A 21,013-nucleotide genomic window follows, 5' to 3' on the forward strand; every position below is an offset into this window, starting at 1 on the left:
TTGAAGAAAAGCCGTAGGCGGCCACATTGCGTAAGTGGTCAAATGGTGGCTCCGAGAGAGATTCTCACGTAAAATACAGAGGTAACCATTACTCCAATCGGTCCTAGTGAAAAACTAATTGTCCCGACGGATATATTATCGAATAGATATTAGAAAAACATAGAGGATGGATTCTAAACAACTTTTGCCATGTTTCTGTCGACATTATGGAGCGTTGTGGTGACCGCAATTTCCGGGCGATTTCTCAGCCAAACGTGAAGAACAAACAGAGCTATTTCGCCCACAAAAATAATCTTTTGAGAAACAATGAACTTTGGCTGTCTATCTGGGAGTCTCGTGAGTGAAAACATCCGAAGTTCATCAAAGGTAAACGATTTAATTTGATTGCATATTTTGAAAATCTGAGATGACAGGGTGATTAACAAAAGGCTAAGCTGTGTTCCAATATATTTAACTTGTGATTTTCATGAATAGGAAGATTTTCTAGGAAGATTTATGTCCGTTGCGTTATGCTAATTAGTGTCAGATGATGACAACGGTCCCGTTCACGGGATGGGGTGTCTCTACAGGTTAAGAATTGACTGATCAACAAGGTTGAATGCAGTCATTTTCACATTTGCAGGTTATGTACGTCAAAACACCTTTTGGGTGAATTTAACCACTTCCGGTTGCTCCAGGAAGCTTAGAATCAACACAGGTAGACCTCATAGTGGCCTGATGGATTGTCATCGAAGACAGGTTCATAAGGCATTCATAACCCACATTGCCTTCTCTAAATTCAACCTGAAGCCTATGTATTCCTATGGGGAGAGATGTCATTGTAAACTGTGAGATGAAAAAAACCTGTGTTCACTGTAAAGGGTTAATGCCACACGGTCAAGGTTAGGCTTGCAGATCGGGAGGACCTCAGGAACGTTCCTGAGGTCGAATTGTGCTTCTCACCCTAACGGTTCTCCCACTGTCACCCAAAAGCACATGAAATTTAGGGCCAGGCTTCATTTTGGGCCTTCTTTTTTTTTCCGCGGTCGCTGCGCTCAGAGCGAGCTACGGTCAAGCAGAGCATCTCGTTGAACTCTACACAGCCTATAGATTATGGTAATGCCATTGCAGACTCTGAGTGTCTTTAAGCACCGCACTTTGTCACTCCATCCTTGCTGTGTGTGTGTGTGTGTGTGTGAGAGAGAGAACTTTTCTTTGACATCTGTTGGGAGAAATTACTGATTTACAGTCCATGAGGGTTGCCTAATCACACATATGAAGTTTTGAAAAGATCTGACCTTTTTAACCCTTCAAAACAGCCACTATGACACCATTTTAAGGTACTTCCGGTTGACACAGGAAGCTGAAAGTGAACACAAATCCTCCTTGGGGTAGGCTCTTATAGAATATTGAGTTAAGTCTTTATGTTAAGAACTGACTTATCTACAGAGGGTTAAATGAGTGTGTGTTATTTCAGAAAATCACAGAAATCTCGCAGAGCTCCGAAACACACTTAAAAAAGGTGTCTGAACACGCTGCAACTGGATCTGTATCTTTTTTGGGGGGGAAAAAACTTTTTTTTTTGAACATCACCAATTGTACATTGTACGATTTCTCTTAAATGATGATAAATGACTGGTTCTTTTTTTTCTGACACCGTAGGTTCATGTACTTTAACGTGAAGCGGTCAAATTTGCGCTCTATTTTAGTTTTTGACCTTTAATCCCAGAATAACGGCCATAACTCAAAAAGCGTTGAAGCCTCGACACCATCTTGTTCGGGGCAAACTGCCCATTATGCCAAACCTATGCTCACCAAGTTTCGTCTTTGAAGTATTTTCCGTTTAGGAGAAAAGGCCACGTCGTGATTGGTGATGTTTTGTACATTTGCAATATGATTCCATTCGCCCTTTGGTGGGATTTACCGGGACAGCGGAAAAATGACCAAAATTAGAAAACGGAAAATGAATGTCAGAGAGACTTCGTTCGATGACTTCCCGGAAGATCTGGCCCCCGTGCACAGCCCGCTGCCGTCCGGGAATTTTACGAACGTTTGCGGGTGTCTAGTATGGGACCGTACATTTGCAATATGGAGTTTCTCATCAACCATACTGCAAATGTCAAAATGTTCCCTTCATGTATGTAACTACCAAAATAAAGGAAACGCCAACATAAACCAACTGGACAAAAACTTGTTTTTTCACATCATTTCAATCCCAAAAATCGGCAGTATGTGATGACATTGAATCAACGTGGAAAGCTAATTGGATTTGCAAAAAGTCATCAAAGTAAGGGCATTGCATATTTTTTTTCTCCTGGACTTTTAACCTAAATCCAATGATGTGGATATTCTGGGTTGATTTCACATTGAATTCACAACTTAACCAAATGTAAATCAAAACTAGACATTGAACTGACGTTTGTGCCCAAAGTGTCTTAATAGGGCATTGGGCCACCACAAACCGCCAGTACAGCTTCAAGGCACCGTAGCATAAATTCTACAAGTATGTGGAACTCTATTGGAGGGATGCAACATCATTCTTCCATAAGAAATTCAATAATTTGGTGTTTTGTTGAAGGCGGTGGAAAACATGGTCTCACGCGCCGCTCCAGAATCTCCCATAAGTGCTCAACTGGGTTGAGATCTGGTGACTGAGACACACAAACCCTTTAAACCCCAATGCTCCTTTGAGACCCCTATTTCAAAGTCAATGAGATCATGTTATGTTAGCCAAAATAAATGGGCAACAGGGCATTTTTATACATGACCTTAAGCATGATGGGATGTTAATTGCTTAATTAACTCAGGAACCACATCTGTGTGGAAACGCCTGCTTTCAATATACTTTGTATCCCTTATTTACTCAAGTGTTTACATTATTTTGGCGGTTACATGCATATCTCCAATGTCAAACTATGGCCTACCTTTCCTTTCAATAAAGAGCTACAAATGTAATGTGTGTGTGTGCACACGCATGCGTGGGTGCATGCCTTCGTGCGTATGTGCACGCTTACCCGTCGGACACAGTCTATTTTCGACAGCCGTTGCTGAATCAACTTGATCCAAAGGTCACCTGGGATGTCCTAAAAAAACAAATCCAACAAAACCTTTTAATCTCTTGATTGTCATTCCAATACTCACTTCAAAAGGGACCCAAGTTGCCCTCTGCCTCAGAGTGAATCCAGGACACATCGCAAACGGCACAGGAACAACTACTGTATCTCTGATTGGTCTTCCTCTAGACAGATTTCTCTTATGCTAGATGTGTTGTGGCAACACCAATGGGCCTTTGTGGGGAGTGAATATTGGCTCTGATCTGATCTAGCAGGGTATGCTATGAGACACAGCAGGGATGGACTGTGACCAGAAATTGTCCCGGGCACTTCTAATAACACCGCTCCACTATTCTTCTTCAAGGCCCCCACACCAGCACATTTTTTTCCACAGGGCTCCCATTGTGAAGCCAAAATATGACCATTATATGACAAAACTAACAATTTCGACAAATTAACATGGACCACCTCACCGAGCATTTTCCCAAAATGCCCTCAAGTCAGTTAGTTTCTGCCACACAGCATGCAGTGTCTGCACATACTCTTTGAAGTGTCACCGAGAGAGAAGCGCCAGCAGCCAAAAGTGTGAGAATGCTTGCACAGCTTCAAGAGGCGAGTATATTTGAAATCTCCTGCTCGACAGATACAAGTTTTCAACCATCTCCCACTTCCATTAGCAGATAATGACTTCAGTACTACTCTAGTAAATATCATTATATCCTTATCATTTATCGCCCTCCAGGTCCCCTCGGAGAGTTCATCAATGAGCTTGATGTCTTGATAAGCTCCTTTCCTGAGGACGGCTCACCTCTCACAGTTCTGGGCGACTTTAACCTCCCCACGTCTACCTTTGACTCATTCCTCTCTGCCTCCTTCTTTCCACTCCTCTCGTCTTTTGACCTCACCCTCTCACCTTCCACCCCTACTCACAAGGCAGGCAATACGCTCGACCTCATCTTTACTAGATGCTGTTCTTCCACTAACCTCATTGCAACTCCCCTCCAAGTCTCCGACCACTACCTTGTATCCTTTTCCCTCTCGCTCTCATCCAACACTTCCCACACTGCCCCTACTCGGATGGTATCGCGCCGTCCCAACCTTCGCTCTCTCTCCCCCGCTACTCTCTCCTCTTCCATCCTATCATCTCTTCCCTCTGCTCAAACCTTCTCCAACCTATCTCCTGATTCTGCCTCCTCAACCCTCCTCTCCTCCCTTTCTGCATCCTTTGACTCTCTATGTCCCCTATCTTCCAGGCCGGCTCGGTCCTCCCCTCCCGCTCCGTGGCTCGACGACTCATTGCGAGCTCACAGAACAGGGCTCCGGGCAGCCGAGCGGAAATGGAGGAAAACTCGCCTCCCTGCGGACCTGGCATCCTTTCACTCCCTCCTCTCTACATTTTCCTCCTCTGTCTCTGCTGCTAAAGCCACTTTCTACCACTCTAAATTCCATGCATCTGCCTCTAACCCTAGGAAGCTCTTTGCCACCTTCTCCTCCCTCCTGAATCCTCCTCCCCCTCCCCCCTCCTCCCTCTCTGCAGATGACTTCGTCAACCATTTTGAAAAGAAGGTCGACGACATCCGATCCTCGTTTGCTAAGTCAAACGACACCGCTGGTTCTGCTGACACTGCCCTACCCTGTGCTCTGACCTCTTTCTCCCCTCTCTCTCCAGATGAAATCTCGCGTCTTGTGACGGCCGGCCGCCCAACAACCTGCCCGCTTGACCCTATCCCCTCCTCTCTTCTCCAGACCATTTCCGGAGACCTTCTCTCCCTTACCTCACCTCGCTCATCAACTCATCCCTGACCGCTGGCTACGTCCCTTCCGTCTTCAAGAGAGCGAGAGTTGCACCCCTTCTGAAAAAACCTACACTCGATCCCTCCGATGTCAACAACTACAGACCAGTATCCCTTCTTTCTTTTCTCTCCAAAACTCTTGAACGTGCCGTCCTTGGCCAGCTCTCCCGCTATCTCTCTCAGAATGACCTTCTTGATCCAAATCAGTCAGGTTTCAAGACTAGTCATTCAACTGAGACTGCTCTTCTCTGTATCACGGAGGCGCTCCGCACCGCTAAAGCTAACTCTCTCTCCTCTGCTCTCATCCTTCTAGACCTATCGGCTGCCTTCGATACTGTGAACCATCAGATCCTCCTCTCCACCCTCTCCGAGTTGGGCATCTCCGGCGCGGCCCACGCTTGGATTGCGTCCTACCTGACAGGTCGCTCCTACCAGGTGGCGTGGCGAGAATCTGTCTCCTCACCACGCGCTCTCACCACTGGTGTCCCCCAGGGCTCTGTTCTAGGCCCTCTCCTATTCTCGCTATACACCAAGTCACTTGGCTCTGTCATAACCTCACATGGTCTCTCCTATCATTGCTATGCAGACGACACACAATTAATCTTCTCCTTTCCCCCTTCTGATGACCAGGTGGCGAATCGCATCTCTGCATGTCTGGCAGACATATCAGTGTGGATGACGGATCACCACCTCAAGCTGAACCTCGGCAAGACGGAGCTGCTCTTCCTCCCGGGAAGGACTTCCCGTTCCATGATCTCGCCATCACGGTTGACAACTCCATTGTGTCCTCCTCCCAGAGCGCTAAGAACCTTGGCGTGATCCTGGACAACACCCTGTCGTTCTCAACTAACATCAAGGCGGTGGCCCGTTCCTGTAGGTTCATGCTCTACAACATCCGCAGAGTACGACCCTGCCTCACACAGGAAGCGGCGCAGGTCCTAATCCAGGCACTTGTCATCTCCCGTCTGGATTACTGCAACTCGCTGTTGGCTGGGCTCCCTGCCTGTGCCATTAAACCCCTACAACTCATCCAGAACGCCGCAGCCCGTCTGGTGTTCAACCTTCCCAAGTTCTCTCACGTCACCCCGCTCCTCCGCTCTCTCCACTGGCTTCCAGTTGAAGCTCGCATCCGCTACAAGACCATGGTGCTTGCCTACGGAGCTGTGAGGGGAACGGCACCTCAGTACCTCCAGGCTCTGATCAGGCCCTACACCCAAACAAGGGCACTGCGTTCATCCACCTCTGGCCTGCTCGCCTCCCTACCACTGAGGAAGTACAGTTCCCGCTCAGTCCAGTCAAAACTGTTCGCTGCTCTGGCTCCCCAATGGTGGAACACACTCCCTCACGACGCCAGGACAGCGGAGTCAATCACCACCTTCCGGAGACACCTGAAACCCCACCTCTTTAAGGAATACCTAGGATAGGATAAAGTAATCCTTCTCACCCCCCTTAAAAGATTTAGATGCACTATTGTAAAGTGGCTGTTCCACTGGATGTCATAAGGTGAATGCGCCAATTTGTAAGTCGCTCTGGATAAGAGCGTCTGCTAAATGACTTAAATGTAATGTAAATGTAAATAAATATATTAAAACAATTAAAAGCAGTTTTACCTCTACGAAAGACATGGAGTATGTATCAAGCGTCTTCGATCATAATGAATAGTATTATATGGACAAGTATGATCTGATCCTAGATCCTACCCTGAGGTGCTTTATGAATACGGGCCCTGATTCAGAGACACTTTCATCTTTCTCTCCACTATGGCTATTAAATATTATCACCCAAATAGGCCTTTTATAAGGGGCAGTTCATAGTCAAGGGAAGGACCTTGAAAGACTGGAGGGGGAAGGATAATTAAAATAATCATACCACGAGGACATACTTTTGCAGGCCCTGTGAATTCTTCCTCCTCATTCTCTTATCTAACTTATTTTCTAATGTTCTGAGATATTTGCATCCACGTAAGTCGAACAATGTTGCCAGCTACTCTTTTTCTCACCTCTTCAGAAGCACAGGAAATATATCAAAAATACTTGTCATACTTCAATCCCATATTCCATACAAAGTAAGATCATGGGACAGTGTTATATCTAATAATGTTCTATTCCACTTTTTTTTTAAAGGAATGATAATTCAGAAATAAGGATATCGTGTCTCTAGTTCTTCACAGACACAATAAAATGACCTGAACTGTACCTGTTGCTTGGCTTTGTATTGTAGTGCCTTCTTTGTTAGGTCAGTGTCTTCCTTCAGAATGTTGCTGTCTGTAATATGGATCACTTGAGTGTGTTCACACAACTTCCTGGCCTGTGGGGACAAAAAGAAATGGCTTCAAAATGAAAGGACAAATAGGCTATCAGTTCATAGAGGCTATTTATATAACTTTGCCACCCATGTTGAATTTACCACCTGTTGAGATAGCTGTGCTACTCTCTAGGAAAATTAGGTGTGGTACACGCTGCTACTGTATGATACACTGAGTAGCATAAATATCCGGACAACCAAACCTGGTACAGATGCAGTCTTTTTGTGTGCACATCACAGATTTTGACCCAGGCAAGTGCAGCATGATCTGCTGTGCGGTGACGTGTAAAAAGAAAATATGTAAACCTTGGGGAATACTGTACATACAGTGGCTTGCGAAAGTATTCACCCCCCTTGGTATTTTTCCTATTTTGTTGCCTTACAACCTGGAATTAAAATAGATTTTTTGGGGGGGTTGTATCATTTGATATACACAACATGCCTACCACTTTGAAGATGCAAAATATTTTTTATTGTGAAACAAACAAGAAATAACACAAAAAAACAGAAAACTTGAGCGTGCATAACTATTCAACTCCCCCCCCAAAGTCAATACTTTGTAGAGCCACCTTTTGCAGCAATTACAGCTACAAGTATCTTGGGGTATGTCTCAAAAAGCTTGGCACATATTGCCACTGGGATTTTTGCCCATTCTTCAAGGCAAAACCAAAACACCAAAACTGCTTTGCAGATCCTTCTTTGGTTTCTTTGTTGCCTCTCTGATTAATGCCCTCATTGCCTGGTCTGTGAGTTTTGGTGTGCGGCCCTCTCTTGGCAGGTTTGTTGTGGTGCCATATTCTTTCCATTTTTTAATAATGGATTTAATGGTGCTTTGTGGGATGTTCAAAGTTTCTGATATTTTTTTATAACCCAACCCTGATCTGTACCTCTCCACAACTTTGTCCCTGACCTGTTTGAAGAGCTCCTTGGTCTTCATGGTGCCGCTTGCTTGGTGGTGCCCCTTGCTTAGCGGTGTTGCAGACTCTGGGGCCTTTCGTCGGAACAGGTGTGTGTGTGTATATATATATATATATATATATATATATATATATATATATATATATACACACACACTGAGATCATGTGACACTTAAATAAAGTCCACGTGTGTGCAATCTAACTAATTATGTGACTTCTGAAGGTTGCACCAGATCTTATTTAGGGGCTTCATAGCAAAGGGGGTGAGCAAATGAGAAATGAATAGTAATGCATGCCCTGCAGCCTGCAGAAAGTGTTGTTCATCAGTTGAGGGATCTTGCAGGACTGATAGTGAAGGTGGTTATTTTTTGCATTTATTGCGCAGGTGATAAATTGTACAAGTCAAAATGTGTTCTCCACCCTGAATAACATATTCAGTGAACACAGACTCTGAACAGAGAGCATGTTACGTCAATGAAAAGCTCAGATTGTCCAGCTGGCAATTGAGAGGGACCTGACAAGTACATTTAGCCAGGAAGGAGAATGGAATAAGAAACCTCTCATGAGGTTCAAGACAGCATCAAATAGGCTGCAACTCTTCTAAATGGTAAGCTACAAACTTTGTCTTCATTAGCATACTGGTTATTGTTTGGAATTTCAGATGACTGACGTGACCAAAATGAACTGCATGTTACTCAGGCCCAGAAGGGCTAGGATATGCATATACTTGGTAGCATAGAAAACACTCAAGTTTATAAAACATTTAAAATAATTGCTGTGAGTATAACAGAACTGATATAGCAGGCAAAAAACAGAGGGAAATCGATCCAGATTTTTTTTGAAGGTCACTGGCCATTTCAATGCTAGCCTATGGGAAATACAAATAAATAGGACCAAGATTGCAGTTCCTATGGCTTCCACTCGATGTCAAGTTTTCAGAAAGGGTTCCAAGCTTTTGAAAAATTAGCAAGTAGTTGTAGTTTTTCCAAGGTCTCTCTCATGAGAAAAGTAGTCTTGTTGGCGTGTGAATGAGGTGCGCACTCTTCGTTATTTATCTTCCCTATTGAAATACTATTCCCTGTCTTAAATATTATTGTTTATTTAGATATTAGAGTACCTGAGGATTAATTAGAAACATTGTTTGACTTATTTGGTTGAACTTTACCGGTAACCTTTTGGATGAGTTTGTATGAATGTTGAACAAGTGGATTACTGAGATCATTGGCGCCAACTAAACAGACTTTTTTGGATATAAAGAAGAACTTTATCAAACAAACGACCATTCATTGTGTAGCTGGGACCCTTGGGATTGCAAACAGAGGAAGATCTTCAGAAGGTAAGTGATTTATTTAATCGCTATTTGCAATTTGGTGACGCCTGTGCTGGTTGAAAAAGTATTTAGATGTGGGGCACTGTCCTCAGATAATCGCATGGTATGCTTTCGCCGTAATGCCTTTTTGAAATCAGACAACTCGGCTGGATTAACAAGAAGTTAAGCTTTTAAATGATGTATGACACTTGTATTTTCATGAATGTTTATTTATTTATATTACAATTTTTGTCATTTCACCGGATGTTGTCATAAGTGTCGTGCTAGCGGTTCATGCGCCCAAACAGGTTATGGCCCTGGCCGCCGTGCAAGAATGATTTATTCCTTGTTTTTTCCGCATGTAAGCCTACTAGTTGTTTGACAAAAAAGATACGTAATGTAGTTTAGGCCTTTGCTTTTTACTTCAATGGATATTTTAGTTGTATCTGTGATTCTTAATGTCATTAGGCTACTTGCGTTTGCATGTCTAATTGCTATTGATAAATATACAGCTTGGCGTTGTTTGATGGGTATAGGGACAATGATCAATGTAGCCTAATAGCCCTTATGCACATTCAATGATCGAATGTTCTAAACACACTTCCTATCGGTTTGGCAATTTCCGGTCAGTCTAGTTGTTGTCGACGATATAACGTTACTAAAACTATGTAGAAGTTTTTTTACTAGGTATCTTCCGGACTTGCCTCATATTAATAATGTACATCAAATTGTTAAATCAGCCTCCGAGACTCCAGCTAGCAAGAATGAAAAGGGGTTCAAGATGTATATAGGAAGCTACATAGACAACTATGAAGGGGATTACCAAGTCAATGACAGATATGACGTTAGCTAGCTACAATCATTAGCTAGCTAATTTAACTATTAACTGTAGCTAGCTAGTTACTTTGTAAAATTATGTAACGTTGACAGAATCTACCTGAGAATGTGTGTATTTTCATTAGCTTGGTTAAGTTATGCTTGCTAGCTAAAAATAATTGTTATTCATGTCTTCTACACAGTATTTAACAAATAAACATTGACAGGAGATATCACCGTGAGGGCTGCCTTTCACAGGTCTATGAGGAAGAGTGAAAAGCTGCACAGCATGAGAGTAAGGAAAGGTTATAGATAGCTACTAGAGACCTTGTTAAACATCTCCTGTGAGACACTGTCATCATGGTCAAAATGTGTTGGAGACAGTGTCAACGTTTAATCTTATCAGTAGATAGATATTAATGATGGGTCCCAATCCCAATTTAGAATTGCCAGGTTATTTGGTAAAGATCTGTTGATGCAGTGTTTGGTAATTGTTACTGAGACCCAATGTATTACTGTATAGTTAAATGAGCCCCTCGTTAAGACTAGACACTACTATGTTTATTGTTATTTATGGGCCGCATCATTCTTGTTTCTCACTTCAGTCTTTCATCACACTTATCTTCAGATGGTGTTAAAGCACTCCGTACCAGTGATAGTGGTCCAAAGCCACTGCTCCTGTGTTGCAGGAAGTGCTCTGTGCAATCATCTGGTGGCCCTTTACCAGACAGCGCACTACTCTCAACTAAACATTCCTGCTGCACCACCAGTTCACAGCTGCACAGCCACAGAACAGCGTTGGCACAAGCCAAGAACACTTGTGAGTCTATCAATGTCCATAAGAAAATGCACCTGAAAAGTATTCAGCCTATGTAACAGTAAATCCTTGTTAATTAGGGTGTGAAGCCAGGTCCAGTTGATGGGATAGAGTTCCGTAAATCTACTAACTCGTGTGCTGATGGAGTAAGGTAAGTTGGAGGTTCCAAGAATGGAAACAATTTAGAAAACATTTTCTTGTGATTGTATCCAGATGATAAGCCTAAACAGTGGCATCTTTATGATGTAATGACAAATGTTTGGGACAAAGACTGGGGGGAAATATCATCTATAAATCTGTATATTTTCATTAATTTTACTTGAACTTTCGGGCTTGTGCTGTTTCTGGAAAAGTTACATGAGTCATAGTAATCTCTCCAACCTGATGTTAAGGTTTTTAAATGTTTTGCATTAGTTCTCTCTACAAAGCACTCAATGGATACATGCCTGACATGGACCTTCTCCGCATCTCAGAAACGTATGCCAACTTTTCTCCACTTACTGACCCTCTAATGTCACAACAATGGAAATGTCAGCTAATGTGCCCCTGGTTGAGTTCGCCTTTGGGCCAGTGCAAGCCGGCAGTGTTCTGTCCTATCAGTCTCCACAGCCAAAGACCCGTGAAATTGTGAAGATTGCCGATGCCCCTTCTCCACCAATACTTCCATTAGATGGCTACAGGCTTCAGGCTTCCCAGTGTGCTTACGTCCTTAGCCATCAGGAGCAGTTCCACCTCAAGGCATTAGAGACAACCTACGGGATGTCACACAAAGTCGAGGTTGCTACAAGGGAGCAGAGCAGCAGCCTGGAATGGCATCAGCTCCGGAAAATTAGAATAACATCCTCTCGTTTCCGAGGTTTGCCATGTCCGGGGAGAGACCTCAGCTGACCACCTAGCTGAGCGGATGTTCAAGGGATCTGGTATGCAGACCATGAAGATGAAGAGGGGGTTAGCCATGGAGCCAGTGGCTGTACAGGAGTACTGCACACTGAAGAATGTTAACTTCTTTCCGTGTGGCTTCATTGTGCACCCAGATGCTCCGTGGTTAGGATCCTCTCCAGATGGAATCATATTTGATCCCAGTGTAAGACCACACTTTGGACTCTTAGAGGTCAAGTGCCCAAATGTACCAAGTTATGTTGACTGCCCTTACCTGAAGATACAGAATGGAGAGCTGAAGTTGAAGAGATCTCATGCTTACTACTGGCAGGTGCAAGGTCAAATCCTTCTCACAGGTTGTAGCTGGTGTGACTGTCGTAGTGTCCCTCCTAGTTGAAAGGATATATAAAGATCTACAGGTTTCAAAAACTATAAGAGAGAAGGTTGACCACTTTTATTTTTACCACTACTTGCAGAAGTGTCTATCTCGCACCTGAATGGATCCCCTGCATGGGTGCCAGGTTTAGTGGTTTTATGAAAAATAAGTATTTATGTTCTTGTGAAGAAATCTACAATAGAATAGATTTGTTTAAAAAAATGTATTTCAGCAAATGTTCAACAGTTCAGTTCATCTCTAACATAGTATTCAATCTTGCATTCTGGCTGTTCTGTGTTTACTTGATTTCTTTCCCCCACCCCTGTTACTCATTGCCTAGTTAAAGCCAATACAAGCTCCAGACAAACTGATATTCACCACAACCCAAATGATTGATACATGTCGTAGATAAACAAATTATTATTTTGCTGCTAGAAAATAAACACATGTACATTAACACTGGCTTTGCCCATGCTCTGGACCGGATCAGAGACTGCACAGTCCATAGGCAGCGCACCTTGTTCTTCACCCCCCTCAGTCGGAGCAGGAGGTTTCAGTCTTTTCCCAAACACCAGGTCTCTTTTGAATTTGCCAGTTCCATGCGAAGACAGTAGGAACAACACCAATTTTTCCCTCAACAGTCACTTTCGCCGAAATGTGTACTACACACCTTTGTGTGTTTGACAGTAAAGTTGTCACAATGTACTGCCACTAACCACCTTTTTCTGAGCTACATCGACTGGGAAATGATGGAAGCTCACAATACCATTACATTTGGAAGAAACTGAACACAGAGGCACTGAACAAGGTTCATTAGCACCTCCTTCGCGGGCTGTAATTTAAACGTAGCCATTGCAAACTATTTCAGTCAGAAATGTATCGACGATAGCTAGTAAGCGAATGATAAAAATAGCAGAACTCGCTCTGGAAGGCATCAATCCGGTCGGAAGTAAATTAGAACGTTGGAGGCGGAATAATGCATAGAGCCTATTGGTTGGGCTCGGAGGTACCCTTCCTGCAGGCTCATCCTGAAATGACCCTCCAGCATGACAATGCCAATAGCCATACTGCTCGTTGTGTGTGTGATTTCCTGCAAGACAGGAATGTCAGTGTTCTACCATGGCCAGTGAAGAGCCTGGATCTCACGTCTGGGACCTGTTGGATTGGAGGGTGAGGGCTAGGGCCATTCCGCCCAGATATGTCCGGGAATTTGCAGGTGCCTGAGTGGAAGAGTGGGGTAACATCTCACAGCAAGAACTGGCAAATCTGGTGCAGTCCATGAGGAGGAGATGCACTGCAGTACTTAATGCAGCTGGTGCATTACTGACTGTTAATTTTGATTTTGATCCCCCCCCCCGCCACCCTTGTTCAGGGACACATTATTCCATTTCTGTTAGTCACATGTCTGTGGAACTTGTTCAGTTTGTCTCAGTTGTTGAATTTTATATTCATACAAATATTTACACATGTTAAGTTTGCTGGAAATAAACGCAGTTGACAGTGAGAGAATGTTTTTTTGTTTTTGCTGAGTTTATCGTAGTAGGTGCATATCTTTCTTGTGTTCTATAAAACGATGGTTGTTGATGTGTACAGCTACATTTCAGATACATTTTTGTATATTTGAACAGTTGTAAGATCAATCTACCTTCTTTTACTGGGGCTCTAAAACAATACTACCCCCATGGATTTAAATGCTCCCTCAGGTATGTCATCCTGGATCTGGGCCTGGTCAAACTAACAAGAAATCGGAGAAACTTTACATAAATGTGAATGCAGCAAAAAGGGTTTTGGATCTCCAGGACTTTACAGAATTATTTTTTGTTGTTGTTACATTTCCCCAGGTTTCACCCCACACAGTAGGTGGCAGCATGCACCTATAATGTACATTTGCGGACCACTATAATACCATTGAAGAAGAAGGCTGTCATTGTTTTTTGGGGTGTTCGATCATAACGTTCGGTTTCGAAAGTGTTGCGTTTGATTGGTGAAGCTGCACAGCTGTACTGAGACGGAGGTAGGCATGGCAAGTAGCTCAGATGGGAGTAAGTCTGAGATGGATGAAGGCAGTAATATTATTGAGGAGTCTTACTACACGACTGTACGGGAGAAAAATAGGAAAAGGTTCAGAAATGGGGATGAAGGTTGATTTACCACAGATGGGCACATAAATAGAAGTGGGGGGGGGGTCTATAACAGCAAACAGGCAGGAGATGAGGTACAGAAGAACAAAGTAATGATGGTCTTTTCTGAGCCATCCATCAAATTGTTACAACCGATTACATTGTCAAAAGCCATCAAATCAGACATAGGACATGTAAAGGATGCTAGGTGTGTAGGGAAAGGAAAAGTATTGATATTTGCAGTTAATATAACTCAGAGGGACAAGATATTGAAAATGGAGGCTCTAAATGGAGGTAGGGTGAAATGCCATATCGCTGGCAGAAAGGCGAAAGTGAGAAGGGTGATTGCGGGAGCACTGACGGAGGTGTCAATAGACGAGTTTAAGAGGGAGGTGATCGGGGTGAAAAGTGGTTGAGGAGAGGTGAATGAACAGTAAGAAAAGGGAGGATGGTGTAGAAAGCACTACGGTGCTGCTAGAGTTTGAAGGGAATCTGTTGCCGTTTGTAAAACCAGGTAAAAATCCCACTAGGGAGGGCAGTTATAGGCTTATCGAGCTGACATCCAATATGTGTAAGTTGATGGAAAAGATGATAGTGAGTAGGATGATATATTTCTTGGAAGTTAGGGGTTTTATGAGCATTGCACAGAGTGGGTTCAGGAGACGGAGGTCTGCCATGGATGCCCTGGTTACAGTTAATACAGATATAGCAAAGGCCCTGACAATAAAATAGGTGATGATTATTGTGCATTTTGACATTGTGAAACCTTACAACTCCATGTGGAGGGAAGGGTTGTTGATCAAGTTGAGTGCATTGGTCTGTATAACTGGATCAAGGACTTCCTTTTCGATCGAGTCATACGGGTGAGGGTGGGATCCGAATTATCAATCCGGTTTAAAGTGGACAATGGTACTCCTCAGGAAAGTGTGGTTAGTCTGGTGTTGTTCACCCTGATGATAGATGACATATTTAAGGAGGTGGGATAGGGAGTGGGTATGGCCTTGTATGCTGATGATGGGCTGTATGGAAGAGAAGTGGGAATGTGAAATATGTGATGAGGAAGATGCAATAAGCTGTGGGAGTGTGCAAGATGGGGGTTTAGGATGTCTATGGCCAAGTCCTGCTTTATGGTGTTTTCTTGGAGGAAGGTTAAAGATGTTAGGGATGCAAATATACAGTCAGGATATAAGTAGGGTGACTGAGTTTAAAACCTCTTAGGGTATGGCGTCCCGTCAACGGGACAGTTGTAAATCATGCAGCGCCTTAAGTCACGATCACAGATTTTAGGTTGAAAGCTTAAATTCTTGTTAATTTAACTGCACGGTCCAATTTACAGTAGAAATACAACCAGAGTGATGGCTAGAACTGGGACCTTTCTGTTGCATTTCAAAGATGGTGGTAGTGAAAAAAAAGTTGTTTATTTTCTTTGCATTTTATTCTATCAGATCTATTGTGTTTTATTCTCCTACATTCAATTCACATTTCCACAAACTTCAAAGTGTTTCCTTTCAAATGGTACCAAGAATATGCATATCCTTGCTTCAGGGCCTGAGCTACAGGCAGTTAAATTTGGGTGTCATTTTAGGTGAAAATTGAAGGGTGGGGGGTGGGGGCTAGGGTGTTTATCCCAGATTTCAATGTTTGAGTATGTAAGAGGTTAACTGATTAGTGTCAGTGTATGTGGCAGAGATGATGGCCATGATTATAGGTTTGAGATGGTTGGAGGTGAAACCACTGCGATCTGCTCTGATTGGGCTGCAGTGTTGATTGGGCTGCAGTCCCTCACTAACTTTAAACATCAGCTATCTGAGCAGCTAACCAATCGCTGCAGCTGTACATAGCCCATCTGTAAATAGCCCATCCAATAATCTACCTACCTCATCCCCATATTGTTTTTATTTACGTTTCTGCTCTTTTGCACACCAGTATTTTTACTTGCACATCATCATCTGCACATGTATCACTCCAGTGTTAATTTGCTAAATTGCAATTACTTGCTACTATGGCCTATTTATTGCCTTACCTCCTCACGCCATTTGCACACACTGTATATAGACTATTTTTTTTCTATTGTTATTGACTGTACGCTTGTTTATTCCATGTGTAACTGTGTTGTCTAAGCTAATCCAAGTTTATAATTTTAAAAGGCTAATTGATCATTAGAAAACCCTTTTGCAATTATGTTAGCACAGCGGAAAACTATTGTTCTGATTAAAGAAGCAATAAAACTGGGCTTCTTTAGACTAGTTGAGTGTCTGGAGCATCAGCATTTGTGGGTTTGATTACAGGCACAAAATGGCCAGAAAAAAAATTACTTCTGAAACTCGTCAGTCTATTCTTGTTCTGAGAAATGAAGGCTATTCCATGCGAGAAATTGCCAAGAAACTGAAGATCTCGTATAACGCTGTTTACTACACCCGTCACCAAACAGCACAAACTGGCTCTAACCAGAATAGAAAGGAGTGGGAGGCCAAGGTACACAACTGAGCAAGAGGACAAGTACATTGGAGTGTCTAGTTTGAGAAACAGACGCCTCACAATTCCTCAACTGGCAGCTTCATTAAATAGTACCGCAAAATATGACAATTACATAAGAATTTAGACCCTTTACTCAGTACTTTGTTGAAGCACCTTTGACAGCGATTACAGTCTTCTTGGGTATGATTGCTACAAGCTTGGCGCACCTGTATTTGGGGAGTTTCTCCCATTCTTCTCTGCATATCCTCTCAAGCGTCAGCTTCCATCTGGCCACTCTACCATAAAGGCCTGATTGGTGGAGTGCTGCAGAGATGGTTGTCCTTCTGGAAGGTTCTCCGATCTCCACAGAGAAACTATGAAGCTCTGTCAGAGTGATCGTCGGGTTCTTGGTCACCTCCCTGACTAAGGCCCTTCTCCCCCTATTGCTCAGTTCGCCCGGGCAGCCATCTCTAGGAAGAGTCTTGGTGGTTCCAAACTTCTTCCATTTGAGAATGATGGAGGCCACTATGTTCTTGGGGATCTTAAATGCTGCAGAAATGTTTGGTACCCTTCCCCAAGTCTGTGCCTTGGCACAATCCTGTCTCGGAGCTCTACGGACAACTATTTCGACCTCATGGCTTGGTTTTTGCTCTGTCAACTGTGGGACCTTATATAGACAGGTGTGTGCCTTTCCAAATCATGTCCAATCAATTGCATTTTCCACAGGTGGACTCTAATGAAGTTGTAGAAACATCTCAAGGATGATGATCAATGGAAACAGGATGCACCTGAGCTCAATTTCGAGTCTCATAGCAAAGGTTTTGAAATCTTAATAAGGTATCTGTTTTTAAATTTGTAATACATTTGCAAAAAACATTTTTTGCTTTGTCATTATTGGGTATTGTGTGTAGATTGAAGGGAAAAATAATTTAATAAATTTTAGAATAAGGCTGTAATGTAACACAATGTGGAAAAAGGGGTCTGTCTCAATACTTACCAAATGCACTATATATAAAAAAATATATATATTAGGGTAAAGGACATTAGCGATATCTTGGGACTCATATCTGTAAAGAACTTATTTTCAAATTTTTCTTAAAACATTTGCAAGCTTGAATTTTTGTCAATGGTCAAATGTATTCATGTTTTTTTTGTCATGTCATCCTTCTCTTTAGAAGTGAAATGCCAGCCTGTTCTTTGCTCTTCGTTTTTAGTACTGAAACAAAGTTGTCATGTAAAAAGATAGCCCTGATCAAATATTAGCAGTTTACCATTGTTCATTAGTGTTACATTCCAAATAAAAGCTTTTTTTGTATTTTGGTGTACTTCTGTCATTCATTTGCTGGGCCTGTGTTGGGAACCTTATGGCTTAGCATTTTGGAGCTTCCCTTTCATCCGGTGTAAACCAAGGTGTGGAGTAGCACAGCTACTGTCTTATCAATTCCATCCATTTTCATGACATCTCAATTCATCCTAATACTGTAGGCTTTAAAATCAGTTTTGAGAACAAACATCTACTCACAACAGTTCTTTTCCCTGATGCAGGTGGACCTAACAACATCACTCTGGGTACTGCAAAAATAAAATAAACATGTATTACGACCACAATTTAGTTTCAGGAAACAATATTCAACGAAAAGACATGATATTGACATGTGGGATGTGAACGCCAGGCGCCTCATAGGCAGCGTTTACACAGGTACCGAATTCTGATATTTTTTGAACAATTGGATCAGCTCTGAAAAAGAGCTGATGTGATTGGTCAATTGACCAATTATTGGGAAAAATATCAGAATTGGGCTGCCAATGTAAACACAGCTAGTGGCTCAAACTTCTCATATAGTGTCACCTAGTGGTAGAATAACAACACTACACGAAATCAGTATGCACATCACAGGTGTATTCATTACGGAAATCGTTGGAAATCGTTTAAGAACCAAACGGGTAGGGTCCAACCTGAATTTCTTACCGTCATGAAATACCTACTGTATGTGGACCAGAGAGCACTTACCCTCAACACTCCCCCTTTTGAGAAGAACAATTAGATACTGGATGGGATCCTCTGGCTTATCAACCATAAGATTTGTCACCAATGTCTAAAAAAAAATATATATAATAACTTTCTACCATTAGAGCATGTTTTATTTGTATTTTTCTTAAAATGTAAACAAGGGATGAAAGTAAGTAGTCTTCATCACCAGCTCTGATGAAAAAGAGTAAGATGACAGATCAGTCAGGATGAAGGGAGTAGAAGCAAAAGGAGAGCAGAGGTAGCCTGGGCTCTGACTCGAGGGAGTACAGCTACAACCAGAAGTTATTTTTTTCATAGCAGGTTAGGATAATTAATGTGGCAGGTTAGGAGACTAGGGTTAAGGTTAGAAAAAGGTTAGGGTTAGCTGAAATGCTCACCTAACCTGCTACAAAGAGTCACTTCAGGTTGTAGCTGTACTCCCTCTTGTCAAACCGGTAGTCAGGTTACAGATCTGTTTTGGCATGACAGGGCGTTGACATGATAGCACAAACAGATCTGAGACCAGACTCATGAGGTGGTGGGTAATTAGTGGGAACTTTTGCAATGTTATTGTCAAATGAAATAGAAAATAGGTTTACCTGGACTAAATCAAATATGTCATGCTTCTCTGCATAAATAGCCATTTCAGGTGGAATTCTTAGGGGTTTTGCCGTTTCATCCATTGCAATAAGGTGATTTGCAGTCTGTTTGATGGGGAAAAGGTGGGATATTGTGTAACAAGTAACATAAAATGAATACGAAACAACTTTTTTAGCTCTGTTTTTTCAGGGACCCCCTGAAAGCCCTCTGAGACCCCGTTGGTCCTACTTCTAGGCCCTCTGACTGAGAGATTGACTGACCAAGCTAGTCGAAGTAAACAAGCTAACGTTGTGTTTTTTTTGCTCTTTGCTAACCAAAATGCTAACTAACTAGCAAATTCTGACTCAGTAAATATGGCGTTTCGACAAAACTCATTAACTTGTACAATTATTGTACAATATCTAATGAAATGTGGCTAAGTAGATAGCTTAGTTTGGAACTGTCTTTGGGAAAACTAAAATATTTTCTTACCCGCTTATAACATGAATCCAAGTCGCTTGCCAAAAGCGCATTCACGCGTTGCTAAGGAAAACGTCATTGGTGTCATGTTGCCCAGCAACGTCAGAACGCTCGGTGATTCGACTTCTCAAGATAACATTCTGAGACCACAATGCTTCGTTGTCAATCATGTACATTAGTGTCTATCATTTAGCAACATTCTGCGCTATTTGTAACTTTGTATCCAAGGAAAAAATATTGACACTGATAGACTGACTCGGCACATAGACCCGCAGGTAAATTGTATTTATTAGGACCTTTCCAGAGTTGTTTCGAAAATCCAGTACTTACATTGGTACAAGGCTGTCTGTCTAGAGACTTTGTCCAGAGCAGCAGAGTATATATATTGTGCTGCAGCTCCATATTGTAAACTTAACCATCTCAAATGGCATTTTCCTGTTGACGTGTGCACAACTGGCAAGGGAGAGGTTGAAGGCCATTAAACACACTCACAACCTCTTCGAACTGCAGCAGGTCCTTTTCATAGCAGCCCTAGAGGTCACACAAGCATGCTCATGATAGGACAGAACCAATGGCAACAGTCATGCAGGTGAGACCATCTCTCAACAGTTTCTCACGGGTCCTTTAAAAAAATAAAATATACCCATCCCTTATTGCACACATTCAAGGGTACATGGAGCACCATTGTATTAATGCCACAGATCTACACATTTTCACCCTCTTCTTAAATTGTGGAGGAGTAGAGGGCTGTTCTGAGGCTCCTGAAGGGCAACAACCAAAGCCCTGGAGGTGTCATCCTAGACACTTACAGGTTGCTTCTCAGCTACACCATCAGCAAACTGCAGGCTCGTGTTACATCAAGGACAGAGTTTGACAATAGACATGGTAAATGTTGCAGAATAACAGTTGCATTTTAAACTGGAGTTGTGAGGTTGGACTATTTTGCCTGTTTTCTAACCCAGGTCCTTTCTTTGTCTGTAGTTACCCACATGATAAAGTGAATCGACTGAGCTGTGACGAGGCCAGGAACTACTACAGTGGTGTGGTAAGCCTTATCCCACTAGCACTGGAGCTACTGCAAAGGATGGCCAGTTCCTACACCTACTGCGGCCAGGACACCAC

General features: G+C 42.6%; 1 protein-coding gene across 3 annotated transcripts in view; it reads right to left on the bottom strand.

Moving 5' to 3' along the window:
• ak8 (adenylate kinase 8) overlaps positions 1-20,040 on the bottom strand; it is a 77,363-nt gene extending 57,323 nt beyond the window's left edge. For 2 of the 3 annotated variants that reach the window (XM_035786389.2, XM_035786388.2), the window contains exons 1-6: positions 19,904-20,040; positions 19,432-19,536; positions 18,833-18,917; positions 18,344-18,393; positions 7,022-7,132; positions 2,994-3,062 (exon numbers count right to left, since the gene is read on the bottom strand). In XM_035786389.2, the coding sequence (XP_035642282.1) occupies positions 2,994-3,062; positions 7,022-7,132; positions 18,344-18,393; positions 18,833-18,917; positions 19,432-19,515 (399 nt within the window). In that variant the 5' untranslated portion in view covers positions 19,516-19,536; positions 19,904-20,040. Of the gene's footprint in view, positions 1-2,993; positions 3,063-7,021; positions 7,133-17,048; positions 17,088-18,343; positions 18,394-18,832; positions 18,918-19,431; positions 19,537-19,903 lie in introns of those variants that run through there. The other variant, XM_052462642.1, reaches the window with a different exon arrangement.
• Between the last annotated feature and the right edge of the window lie 973 nt (positions 20,041-21,013).

Source organism: Oncorhynchus keta, chromosome 14 (assembly GCF_023373465.1).
Source record: "Oncorhynchus keta strain PuntledgeMale-10-30-2019 chromosome 14, Oket_V2, whole genome shotgun sequence".
Classification (NCBI taxonomy): Eukaryota; Metazoa; Chordata; class Actinopteri; order Salmoniformes; family Salmonidae; genus Oncorhynchus; species Oncorhynchus keta.